This window comes from Botrytis byssoidea (genome assembly GCF_014898295.1).
Source record: "Botrytis byssoidea strain MUCL 94 chromosome Unknown BBYS_006, whole genome shotgun sequence".
In the NCBI taxonomy this organism is placed as follows: Eukaryota; Fungi; Ascomycota; class Leotiomycetes; order Helotiales; family Sclerotiniaceae; genus Botrytis; species Botrytis byssoidea.
The window spans coordinates 1,884,509-1,897,920 of record NW_024065847.1 but is presented as its reverse complement, the minus strand read 5'-3'; the positions used below and the strand labels follow the sequence as shown (position 1 = coordinate 1,897,920).

Here is a 13,412-nt window from a genome sequence, read left to right as displayed (position 1 = left end):
GCTCTTAGGAATTGTATTGAGTCCAGTCCTAATTTTTAGAGAAGTTGAATCAATTATATGATAAATTAGTAAGTAATGAACCCACCCGAATCAATTATGCCACCGCGGAGTATATAAGAGAATATCCCAAAGAGATCATCAAACCTTAAGATTGATCTCAACTCTGATCCTACAGCCCTTAGTATTGCCCAGCTCTCAATGGTCCGACATCCTGAATTCTCTAATTCAGCGGTGGGAACCTATCCTATCCAACTTCTCTTACTTGAACCCTTCCTTTTCAGAGATAGCACACAAATGAAACGTTGAAAATGCCTCTCTAATACAACTTTCCAGACCGACATGTATCCTATCGCAAATTTATACTAAGAATTGAGTATGCAGTATGGAACTAGGTGGAAGCTTAGAAAGATTTCGAAAAAAGGTGTTAGGGTTATAATCAACGAGCATGGATTTCCAGTATATAGGTAAGAGAAGATCTGACTTGAACATACAAAATCTAAAGAAATCAATAAATTTCACTTGCTTGTCTATAGGGCCAGCCTTTTTATAAGATTTCCCTCGAAACATTAACTCTTTAATACTATTCCTTTACTTCTCTCCTTTAACTTATTCTTATCTCTTCCTCTAATTGAGTAGTGATGATTACAATACTTGTGAACATCTCATATTATTAGAGATTTAAGCAGAAGATGAAAAGATAATTATTATAGTGAACTTGGAGTAATTACTTAGGACTAAGAAGTCAAGTTAACTACAATTGACTAGCATCATTCATTCTAGTATTTTAAATCTCGGGCTTAGAATAAAATCTAAAGATATATTAGCTCATTTTTATATCTCTTTATAAAGCATTTTTAATAATGATTATAACTCTTTTAAAAAAAGAAATTTCAATGGAAACGTTAAAAACTACGATTTTCATTATATTCATTCCTGATTTAATTAAAGACTCTTGAATATCTAAATAAACAGAAACTAAAATTCATATTATAGAAAAAAAGGGTTTTTTTCATATAGAGAACTCTATATTTTGAAAAACGATTTCTATAGTAGTAATAGCTCTTTATAAAAAGAATAAATTAATTCATAACATACTTTATTCAAAGTCATCTTCTTACAAGTCCTTATTATAATGTTTTTTATAAAGAGGATAGTGTAAATATAAATAATCTAGATTTAGAAATTCTAAAACTAAAGAAAATCATCATTTCTAGATTACTAGATATACTATATAAATAATTCATGATATTATATTAAAGCAACTAAAACTAGTAAGCCTTTCTTATAATATAGAGTATATAGAAAATAGTATTAATTTAAACTAACTTACTATAATTTTAGTTTCAATAAGTTTTAATAATAAAAAGAATATACTCATAGAAGTCGATCTTCTTATAAACTAGTAAAAGTCATATTATTATCTCTTTATAAGATACTATTACGAAGCAATAGCTATATCGATTAATCACTTTGATTAGAAGATAGATATACATAATTAAGAAATTAGATTAACTTAAGATATGATGCTAAGAATCATATTAATCTTATATATTTTGATTAGGTGATGAAGTTGTTTATTTAGGTAATAGGCTTGATAATACTAAAGATAAAGGAGTATTTTATAATCATGAGAGTAGGCACTTTGAAGAAGTACTAGGCTTGATTACATGATATTGTATAAGACGGTGATTTCCGTAATAGATACTTAATCTAATGTCTAATCTGAAAGATTTATAGAAGGATTCTTTTACTTTATAAGCTTTAAATTGTTATAGTACTTAGTCTTCTTAAAAGATTAGAATATATTTATCACTAACATCTGTGATAAATTACTTATACTTTTTCAATTAGATTATAGCTTGATATAATTCGATTTATATAGTTGATATTATAAAATTCTACTAGTCTGTTTCTATGTCATGAATAGAACTCATATTGTCTCTTTATAAAATAGTTAGTACAGTATATATAACTAATTACAAAATGATAATCTAATTTGAATTAGAAGAGAGTAGAGATAAATACTAGGCTATCTATATCAGACGTTATCTAGTTATTGAAGTAAGCAGTACCCTAGTCTAGGTATTAATAATCGAGAAGTGTAGAAACATATATAGCAAAATCTGTTTACTAATTTTTTTATAAAGTCAACGTCTAATAGCCGTTGGGTGAGAAGAAGATGGTAAATTATTGAGCGTTTATAGATCCCTTACCTTCCGAAACTTGAATCATACACACAGTATCACAGTCACAGAGAAATGGTTTCATAAATTGATAAGAAAGTAAGTTCAACAAGATATCCGATGCATTACTGCGCAAGAGACAATGTCTCATACTATCTAAGCCCTCATCTACATCCTCTCACCCCTTCCCCAAGAGCCCATACCTCCGCTTCCACACTCACACCCACTTGTTTTCGGAGCTGCACTACATCTAGGTAGTATCTAGCACACGAAATTTAACCACTCCACCCAAGGCCCTGACTTGCACACATCTATTGGTCGATGGCTCATCTGCATCTGTACAAATTGAACATCTGCCAGTGTCATCATCAATCTTGCTCCAGAACAAATTATGAGAAAGATATGTTCTTAGACAATGCCAATCCCGATGGCCCTTTTTGAAAAACGTGTGGAAGTCATTGGTAGAGCGACCTGTCAAGAAACATTCAGATATCTCTTGGAACATGGCAGCATTGTCAATCCTACCGGTCGGTATCAATCTACTCATGATTGCAGACCTTGCCATTACAAAGTTTTGCCACGAACTAACAGATCTTCTTTGGTCTGCTTCGTAGAGTCCGGTATAGATTCTCTTTCTTGCAGGAGATCTGTCTTTCGTGCGGACTTCAGATGCTGAACTGGGGGTCAAGGCGTTTGGGGAGCCTGCAGTTATAATGTTTGACCGCGGTCCCGTGTAGCTATCTTGACATGGTTCAGAAAATTCAGCATGACTTCTCTCATTTGCAGACGATTCACCTATCATAGACATTTCAGATATCGCCTGAATAGGATCCATAGAATATACAGCAGGGTTCTGAACATAGCTTCCTGGGCCAGGTCCGAATCTCACTGAGGTTGAAGTCATGGGTGTTGTTTGATTCAACATTCTCCCCAAAGATTCATTCTCTTCTCCAAGAGTCGTAATCGTATTGCGAAGCATTGTTCTTTGCTCATCGAACGAGGTCTTTTTTATTGAGAGCCCACAAAGCTTTGATCTCAGGATAGCATTTTCATTCTCAAGATCCGAGATTCTTTTGTCTCGCTTTGCCAATTCATCAACAGATTGCTTTTCTTGATCAGCTTCTGTGGCTTGACCATGCGAATCTGGCGCAAACGATGTCACGGTAGTTTCTTTCACACTTTTTTGTGTATATACCTCCGCATTGAGCTCTTTTGGAGTCAGCGAACGTCCTCTGATTTCTCTTGCAAAGTATCGCTCGGAACCTCGATGTTCTCCTTGAGAAGAGTTCTCAACCACGTCATTTTTCCGATGCGCACTTCGCCCCAATTTTTGAGGCTGTGCTTGAAACATCGGTAGTGATGATTCTGGAACTTTGTACGCCCATACGAAATCTGGGTCGACGAATATGTCTTCACGTAATCGATGAATCGAAGATGTTGACATCGATCTCAATCTTGGACGTCTCGGAGAACGCGAATCTTCTGCATAATGCCATGGCGGCGTTGGCGACTTGGTAAGAGGTAGCAGAGATTCTTGAGATCTACGAAATGATTGGAAAGACATTTTCAATTTTTTTGCATGAAAATGAGGTGTTGTGGGAGGAAGCGTCTACAGGTAGGCTAGATACTGAAGTTGCTATAGTGGCATTCCAGTAAGCGAGCAAGGCTGCAGAGAGAAGACAGAAATGATATGGAACCTAAAGCTTTACTAGTGCCCCAGAGAAGCATCACAAACCATAATGTTTGCCAAAACGAATTGAAAAGTTTACCTCTTCGACAATATTAAATATACTACTCCTACTTTCCAGTTCTTCAATCTATTAACAATGCCACAGCCAAACCTTGATCGAATCTGAAGATACATTTTGCGCCTTCCACGCGTCTGAACACAATAGGGAGAATACTGCACCGCTTACTAGAAATCTTATCATGGAGACGGAGAGAATTCTCCTTGCTATTTGTCTCAAGGTACGCGCTCCTCAAATTTACCCTTTATTGATACTCATTGCGAGCGTTTGACTGACCCCGCTGATGGCTTTCAAGGTATTTCCATATCCATGGCGGCACTCATACTTGCGCACTCGCACATACCTACACAAGTACTCAGTTGCAGGAGGACGGCCTTTGCGGACACTTGTGTCATCAAGAGCGCGTATGAACTAGATGAGGCTGACATTTGGCTACGAAAAAGATTGGAAGCGCGGCTGAGTCTGGTTCAGGATGACAAGTGAGATGATCGATGGGAAGGTTTATGGATTACTAACGCCAAGACGAACGCTCGTCGAATAAGCTCGACATTCAGAGACATGCAGGTACCAAGCAGATCCCTTTACTTGAGTGATCAGAACTTATACTAACAATCTTATCTTTCAGACGTTCTGTCTCTCTGCCAGGCAACCACGCTGTCATTCAGGACCATCAACAACGAACATACCTCACCCCATACCTTACCACAACATTATGAAACCACAGACTTGGCATTTCATGAATATCATTATCATCATATGCTATCTATAAGCATCATGACTCCACCTCTTCCCAAACAGGCAAATCAATATCTACAACAATAGGTTTATTGAATTTCTTCCCTCCCCTCCCTTTTCCATGAGGCCAACTAGAAGCCATCAACGCCGCATTAATCACACATGTCTCCTGTCGTCCCATTCGTCCACATAAAGCTTCTACGTCACAACGTAGAGATGGTGGTACTCCACCTTGTCCTCGAGCTGGGGAAAGTATCTCCTCTGGTATCGCGAGTAAAGTTTTCGCTACATTTGAGATTGCCATCCTTGCCATGGAATTGTTTCGGTGCCATTTTCCTCTATCTTTTGTAATTGCTTCAGGTAAAAGTGGTAGACCACTTCCAATCGATGTGGTTAGGTTACTGGCACTAGCAGTAGCATCACATGTTTGATTATCCCAATCTCCAAAGGCCCCATCGTTCTTGAAAACATTTCCCCCCATTCTTCCTTTTGAAGTCAAATCGATATGGGACATCTTTTTATTATCTTTACCCGGATCTTCCCAACGAACCACACGATTTTCCTTGAATTTAATGTTCGAAGATCCAAGATCCCATTGAATTATTTCAGCACCTCTTCCTTCATGAACATGTCCACATATTGCTAATTGTGGACGAATTCTCCATAAAGCTTGACGTAAATATTCACATCCAGCAGCTACACGATCATTCCTTTCATCGCAATGATATTTTGGTGGTGTGTGAGTAAGTACAATATCCACATCTAAAGGAATATCATTCCATCTTTTGGAAGCATCAGATTTTGGATAACTGAAAGCCCACATTCCTTTCGCCGGGGAAAAAGGAGAACCGAAAATACGAAAGGTAGTATGTGGACCTGTAGGTGATGCTAAAGAAACTTCTGCTGCTTCATGATTAAGGTATAGAATTGAGGGTGAACGATCCAATAATTTTTGACACTTTTTGATATCCTGTGGATTTTGTTTATGGAAATAAAGACCATATTGAGAGTAAAACGATGGATCGAGTGTTATATCATGGTTACCTTACATAATGATTAGTTTTTAATTTTGTTCGTTCGGAATAAATGAAGATGGAAATAGAACGTTTTTATGGGGTGGATGAATGTAGGGATGGATCCCCTAGTAAAAATAGGTGGATATATTATGCATACCAGCAATGATAATTTTGGCTTCAAAATCAGCATCTTCAATCCATTTGATTGATTTTTCTAATTCCGCATAGTTTCCTTGATTTGTTAAATCGCCTGCATGAATAAGAACGTCACCGGGTGGTAGTTTGAATGATCCATTCGCAACGCCATTATGAGTATCGGAAACACAAACGAAACGGGTTTTGCGAGTACGAGTAGTTCGAGTTATTATAGGTATGTGAGGTTCCGGAGAGGACGAAGTAAGGTATGAGTTTTGAGGCTCATATGATGATGCGGTAGTACATGAATCTTGAGAGTGATGAGAAGGTTCATATGTTAGACGGTCGAGCTCATAGGAGGGATCGACCATGTTGGGATATCTATCTGGAGTACCCCTCTCCTGAGATGAATGAATTAGGATTTTGACAGGTCAGGGGTATGATGGTGGTGAGTAAAGATAAGGAATATGCCGGTAGGTAGGTATACTGGTTAGTAGTACTGTAGTTTGTAGGATTATAATGAATCGGGAGAGAGAAGGTACGAAGAAGGTAGTAGTAGCCTTACCCGTTAGCTAGGCCATAATATATTAATGACACATTCCCTTGATGTATAATTGGTCTGACGGGCAAGGGACAAGACCAACGTTCTAGACAAGGCTGGGAAGGGAGGGAAAAGGATAAATCCATTTATTGGGTTGATTTGACGAAATTGCCTCGATGTGTTGAGTTTTTGCCTTACACATACTAATACGAACCCGGATTCTACCCAGTACTATATAGACGACATCTAAGAATGATATTTATCGATCCCTTGATCTATTCTTCTCACCTCATCACCTCATCGCCTCACGCTTTACTCACACTTTAGTCACACTCTACGATGTACTACTCATGGCTCACTCACATCTCACATCTCACTCATACCTCAAACCTTACATCTTATACCTCACACACCTCACACATCTCACCTCACACCCTCTCTCTCTCTTGCATTGATAGACATTGAACATTGACATTCGGAGAAAAAAGGATTGCTAGGAACCAGGGTACTTCAAAGTTTGTTTTTATTGAACACAGATCAAATTACCGGTCGGATACCTTCTCGACCACCTGCCAAAATGTTTAACCAATACCAATCCTGGTCTGTATCCGCTTTTCAACAGTTAAATGGGCGCATTGGGTCACGATGATTTGTTCTACCCATTCAAGCCATTTGGGAGTTCTTTGGTCAAGTACCCAGCATTTGAGAGAGTCTTTCATTTCATTCGTTGATCCACTGCATAAACTGGTCTTCGGTATGAACGATATGGATGAATGATACTAGGACGGACTGATATAAATGTTTAAAAAGTTACCAGGTACTCAACTCTCCTTTCGCAAGACTTAAGATTATTTATCATGATTTCTTATTCCCCTTGTTCAAAAGTAGGCAGTATTCCGTGTATAGTTTGATAGCTTCGTTTTTTCTTATTCATTATTCATTATTTTTCCACTCTGTACTTACATTGTAGGTACTCACTCAAATTGCCCGTTCATTCGATCTACCTAGTATCTATACCTAGTCTAGTACCTTGCCTTGCCCATTAACCGTTCGGACTATTCTAATTCCAACTCTCTTCCAACTTCTTCCCCGACTTCTTCTCCAACCTCTTCTCCCTCTCACAACAAAGAGGGTGATAGGAAGAAGAGAATTGTGTTTGACCGGTCAATGGTCATAAGTCTCAGTGCGGTCATTCACCAACAGCTTCAATTATCTTCATTTCGGTATTACTTATTCATTAAATAATTTAATTGGTCGGTATAATCGCCGTTGTGTCTCTGTTTGGCACTGCCGCACTGCAGACGCACGTTCACCAGTCCACTACATTCACTACCTATTACATACAGAAAGTCTCTCCTATTTTCCTATCGACCAACCCAGATGATCAAGAAGGATCTATTCAACAATTGAGTCTTAAGGATTCATTCAAGAAAAGTCTTGTTCTAACTTGGATTGGTTTTGTCATACATTAATAAAAGATACGAAGAAAGAGACCTTTCGTTCCGCCAATTCGAAGAGATCCAGGCAACTTCATTCATACCAATCATAATAAAAGAAATCCGGATACAAGAAAATTGATTGGAAAGCATTGGTAGGAAAGGATTGAATCACTCTTAGGGTGAGAAGGTCGTTTTCGGCAGATCTTCAAATCTTGGAGTAAAAGGTCTTAATCAGTATGGCAACGATTTCTACATCGCAAGCCCATACCAGCTTGACACCACCAAGTAGTTCTCACGGCCAAGATTCTTGGAATTACTCTGTGCCAGTAGAGGTAAAAAATTAATCTCATGGTTACCTTCGGCTTTTTTAAAGTTGTTATGCTAATTAAACTTTCCTTCAGCCGACCTCACCTTCTGCCGTCACCGACTATCATAATCACAATCGACAAATTTCCCAAACAAACGGTTACCCATTGCGTCCAAATACAGAAACCTTTGGTCCTCGCCTCGATCATAACCATTTGGCTCCAGCTCGCGCAAATGAATTAAATCGACAAAATAGTGATATCAGCGATACTCCAAGTGCTCCCGATAGTTTACTGGATTCATATGGAAATAACAAAGGTGGTCGAAGTATGGATTCTGGGGGCAAGAAAGGTATGAATGGTGGAACGTATGAAATGGGTGATGTGGAACATTCTAGGTGGATTCACAGAGATAAATTGGCCCGAATTGAGAATGAAGAATTACAAGCAGCTGGAATCCCGATACCTCGTCCAAGAACAGGAAGTAAATCTAGTCGACGGGATCGTAGTCAAGATGCCAGTAATGCCATTCGAAGTGAGGGACAAAAAAGGCAGAAGATGGGAGGGAACGGAGATGGAGAAGGTAATCCTTGGGATTTACGATTACCTGAAGAGTCTGCTGGAGATTTAGGTATCAAAGGCATATCGAAGATACCAATATCGAAAACGAGTCCCCTACCAATACCGATCGATTATCTCGAACGAGACACACCTATAGCTCGCAAAACAAGTAACAATTGGTATGACGAGGAGGACCCATTATCATTTAAGCAAGCAAGAAGTCGGAGTCACAGTGTCAAAAGTTCACTTATACTTGATGATGCTACACCGTCTTCTTCGAACGCTCCAATGCCTACTCCTGCTAGAGTTTCACCTACACCCACTCGTGCATCGCCATCCGAACGATCTCCTACAAAGAAAGCACCAGGACGGAAAGGATCTATTGGCGCAAGTGCTGCACTTCCTGGAGGTAGACAAACATCAGCACAGAGACAAAAACAAAAGCCGAGTGGAACAAACGCGCCAGATATACGACCAAAAACTCGTTCAGGCGATTTAATTAATACATCAAAAAGACCTGAAGGTGACCCACCTTGGTTGGCTACTATGTACAAACCTGATCCTAGATTACCTCCCGATCAACAAGTAATTCCGACTCATGCGAAACGTATGCAACAAGAACAATGGGAGAAGGAGGGTAAATATGGAAATGTTTATGATACAGATTTTAGGCCATTAAATCAACAGGAATACAGACCACGCCCGGATCCATTTTCTCCACCACCAGAAGGACCCGATGGACCAGAGGAACCAAAGTCAGGAGGACAAGGTCCAGAATGGCCATTAGGTGCCCCACAATCTCCATCACCAGTGTCGCCCGTCTCACCTGTTTCCGCCAGCACTCCTAAATCACCTACATTAAGTACGGGTCCTAGATCACCAGTGGAGAGAGCATCAAGTTATAGCACAATGCCAAAAATCGCAACTGGAAAACCGCAAGGTGTTAATATCCCAGATCCTAAACCACCAATTCGTGTTCAAGATTCTCCTGAATCAAGCAAAAGTTGTGGTTGTTGCGTCATCATGTAATTTTTTTGAGAACGAATATGGAATTCGTTCTCTTCACCCATACGGAGTTTTTTCCCTTTTCTTTTTTGTGTAAATTGAGCTAAGCATGCAAGCAAGCAAGTTTTATGGCGTTTATGGAGCTGATGGATTCATACTTGACTTAAAGACTAGGTCTGAGCGATCGCCAACTTTTTTTTTTTTCATTCATTCGTGGATAAACACATCACATCATCAAAGAAATTCATAATTACTTGTTGAAACTTTTCCATCTGCACTAATTGTTTATTGAGATCCGGAATTTGTGCTGGGCACGCGATACAACATTACATTTCATTGATTTGGTAGTGGAGGGGAGGAGGATCAGATGAAGATGGTTGGTGGGGTGAGGGGGCAAGGTGGAGGGATGGAGAGAAAAAAGGATTGATGACGAATTTTATGAATTTCCCACACACTCTCACTGAGCAAATTTCCTAATAATTCTATCTTTGTTTTGTGCCGTCATTGTGGCATAAGGGGTGGTTTACTCTTTTTCTGTTTCTTGTTTTGATTCCCCAAAGCGATTTTCAAAGATGCGATATTGGGTGGCTAGGTGGAGGATGCATAGGCAAGAGGCGAGATTCTGACGGTAGAAGCGAAGGGGAGTGGGCGGAAGTATTGTGGTTTGGATTGAAGGGGAATTTTTGACGGTGAGGAGGGAAGGGGCTTGGGGGAGAGAATGGATAATTTCGAACTGGTTGGTACCTCATTCTCAGCATTGCTTCAAGCATCCGGTGCGGCTACAGTTACAGCTGTCGCGAATTCGAATGCGAATGTGAGCGATATTTTTGCATCTTATACTGTGGCAATTGGAGATCAGAGTCAAGCAGGCAACTTGATTAGGGTTGATGGGATGGGTTGGAAGGAGAGGGAAAGGGAAAAGAAGAGGAGAGGGGGAGGGTCGGGAAGCAGGAGTTGGAGAAGTAGGAGTGAATTTGAAGTTAGTGGGAGCATACATGCTAGGTACCAGGTAGTATAAACAGCGAGTAGATAAGTACCTAGTATGAATCTTAAAAATATTGAGAAATCGAGATGTCCTCTTCATTCAAGTCCACACCTATGTTGATCTGTCTATTGCTCAAGTGAGTAGCGGCAGGCAATAAATATTATTGAGGACTTCCATAATGGGATACTAACCCAGAAACTTTGGTATTGACACCGAGAAACGGGAACGTTTTTTGTTGTGCTTTGAACTGCAGGAGACTCAGGAATAGGCGGATGGATGTGCAGATGAGGTTTAGAAGCACTTGTAGTCCTAGTCTGGCGGAGTTGTGGGGGTGGGGCGCGCTGCGTTTTGAGTGTATATAAAAGTATCATCATGATTTCGGAGGAGGGGACGGAGGGCGAGGCTACAAGTCTCAGGTAGGGATAGTCATCTGGCTCGGTATTGATGTGGGGGTTGGTGGTGGAAGTCTGTTTTTTTTTTAACCCTGAGGACGAGGTCTGGGGTCTGAGATATAGCGACGGTGCGGAGTTGGTGTTTGAGGGAGTGTGGTGTGTTATGCTACGGTACGGGTGTTTTGGTAGGGAAGTTGATCTCATAGAAATCAAATCTTTGTTTGTTAGCACATCATTCCGCTAGCATTGAGGTAGGCTACAACCAAATTTATTTCATTAAGATAGTTAGTGTTACTTTATTTTAAACCAGGTCAAGGTTCGGGAGTCACAGTTTATCAATTGGATTTATGTTTACATATGAGTGTTTTTTTATTTTTTATTTTTGGTTCTGATAGATTGTAGAGAGACAAAGGAAACAATGGAAATGTTGTTTTGACAAATGAAAATTTATAAAGGAATGTGGGTAGCGAGACCAGCTCAGCTATCGCTTACTCGTTTTCTCACCTGTCTTCGATTCTCTAGTAGTGAGACCAGCTCAACTACTCCTCTCTCTATTCCCTCACCGAATTCTCACCTCCGGATCCGTCATTACACAATTGCAGAGCAATCATGCATTAACATCACCATCAATGATTCTCTGGATGAGCTGGAAGAGTTCGTTTGCCTTGATCTGCAAATCTCCCTTTCCAGTCCATCTATCCGGATGCCATCTCAATCTCTCCTTCTTCATCATCTTCTCATCGAAAACTCCGCTTCCTCGAAGCGTCATCTCGACTTCGTGATGACAAAGCCCGAGAATCTCTCCCCGAACACAGTTGTTTCGTACACAACCGTGTTTCTTGAGACGAGGGAATTCTTGCGTGTTGTCCTTGACGAACGCCGCTGCCGAAGCAGAGAAGTCATCGAATGCGTTGCCGTAGGCGTCTCGATCGGAAGTACTCCACTGCTTGGCATATTCCCATTGGGACATGCTTTCGAAATGTTTCTTTTCCTTACGAGTTTCCTCTTCGGCTGCGCGGCGAGCTTCTTGACGATGCTTCTTCTCGGCGGCTTTCTGGGCTTTCTGTTCTTGTTTCTGTTGCTTGGCGCTCTTGGCTTGAGTGCTGCCTTGGAAGAACTGAGAGTTGCCGGAGGAGGCTGGAGGAGCTTGTGCGTGAGATCGATGGGTTCGAGATCTTCTGGGTGGAGATTCTTGATACCATGTTTCGCTGCGGGAGTCGGATTGAGCTTGATCGTAAGCTTCGCGGGCGGCGCGTGCTTCGGCTTGTCGTTCTGCGTAAGGAAGATTGGCGCGGCGGGCGCGTTCTTCTCTTGTCAAGGGCTCTGAGGACCAGAATCTGGAAGACATTCTGGCGGTTGCTGGGTTGTCTGTTTGGAGTCTGGATTTCGTTGTGTTTGGAATGTTGGGAAGAGCTGGAAAGATGTGGTAGGTGTTGTAGGAAGTAAAGAACTATGGAACTGATGAGAATAAGTATGAGTAGAAATTAGGTCGATATAAATACACAAGCAGTTGGAATTGTTCAACTGTAGTTCAGACATATTGAGAGTTATGTCAGGAGGAGACTACAATCAACAATATCATTGTTCAGAATTCCTTTGTGTTGGTAATATACATGGCACCCATGTATTGTGCCGAAGAAATCTCTTTCTCAGATTGGAAATTTCTTTGTCGAGTCGGCGTTTCGATGGGAACAATGAAATGCTGATCTTGAAAACAACAACAAAGGTCAAGTCCGAGTTCTAAAGGCATTCTAGGGTCCCAAGACAAGTTGATCAAGACCGCGCTGGTCTGGCCCCGAGCTGCCTCTCCCTGCCGAAATTGACCAATCATGGAACCACAGTTTAAAAAATCCATCATTTCGAAGTCATATTCTTCTACTGCACTGAGATTCACACTTGATATACCCGTCATCTAGCTCAGATATAGTCTACGCTATTTGAATAATGTGGTTTTTGTTGCATATCTGAAATGCTAAACCCCACACTATAGACCAGACCGGAATACTCCAGACTTACAATACTTAGACACAGGAAGATCACCCTTAGAGTAAGCCTAAATGATTCGGGGCTGACACTCTTCATTTCACAAGAAAAGAACCTGTCTTTGACCCCAGACTTTACGATTAATAGGAGTATGTGGTCATGTTTGCTTAGCCGTCTGATAAAAGGCAATGGGAGGGAGAACTGCTGAAGTTGGCCAAAGAGAGTGGAGTTCCGGGTATCGCTATATGATTCGATCGTGAGCAGATTGTTATTAACGATATTCTGGACAATATTTCGAATTTTTGACAAGAAATGAAATTCGGAAGGCTATCAAAGCTTTTGAGCAGAGCCTCTTGGATCGACGGTAATCCAGAATCAATTGAG

General features: G+C 40.5%; 4 protein-coding genes across 4 annotated transcripts; 1 reads left to right on the top strand and 3 right to left on the bottom strand.

The window, feature by feature from the left end:
- Window positions 1-2,433: 2,433 nt before the first annotated feature.
- EAE97_004008 (uncharacterized protein) lies at window positions 2,434-3,747 on the bottom strand (the record flags this gene model as incomplete). The annotated part of the gene is made up of 1 exon (XM_038874520.1): window positions 2,434-3,747. The coding sequence occupies one exon, from the start codon at window positions 3,745-3,747 to the stop codon at window positions 2,434-2,436; it is 1,314 nt and encodes a 437-aa protein (XP_038735129.1).
- Window positions 3,748-4,703: 956 nt separating this feature from the next.
- EAE97_004007 (uncharacterized protein) lies at window positions 4,704-6,188 on the bottom strand (the record flags this gene model as incomplete). The annotated part of the gene is made up of 2 exons (XM_038874519.1): window positions 4,704-5,710; window positions 5,840-6,188. 2 exons carry the CDS (start codon window positions 6,186-6,188, stop codon window positions 4,704-4,706), a joined length of 1,356 nt encoding a protein of 451 aa, XP_038735128.1.
- A 1,845-nt stretch (window positions 6,189-8,033) lies between these two features.
- Window positions 8,034-9,692, top strand: EAE97_004006 (uncharacterized protein; the record flags this gene model as incomplete). Its single annotated transcript, XM_038874518.1, has 2 exons — window positions 8,034-8,129; window positions 8,199-9,692. The coding sequence occupies 2 exons, from the start codon at window positions 8,034-8,036 to the stop codon at window positions 9,690-9,692; spliced, it is 1,590 nt and encodes a 529-aa protein (XP_038735127.1).
- A 1,960-nt stretch (window positions 9,693-11,652) lies between these two features.
- On the bottom strand, window positions 11,653-12,393 carry EAE97_004005 (uncharacterized protein; the record flags this gene model as incomplete). The annotated part of the gene is made up of 1 exon (XM_038874517.1): window positions 11,653-12,393. One exon carries the CDS (start codon window positions 12,391-12,393, stop codon window positions 11,653-11,655), a length of 741 nt encoding a protein of 246 aa, XP_038735126.1.
- Window positions 12,394-13,412: the final 1,019 nt, after the last annotated feature.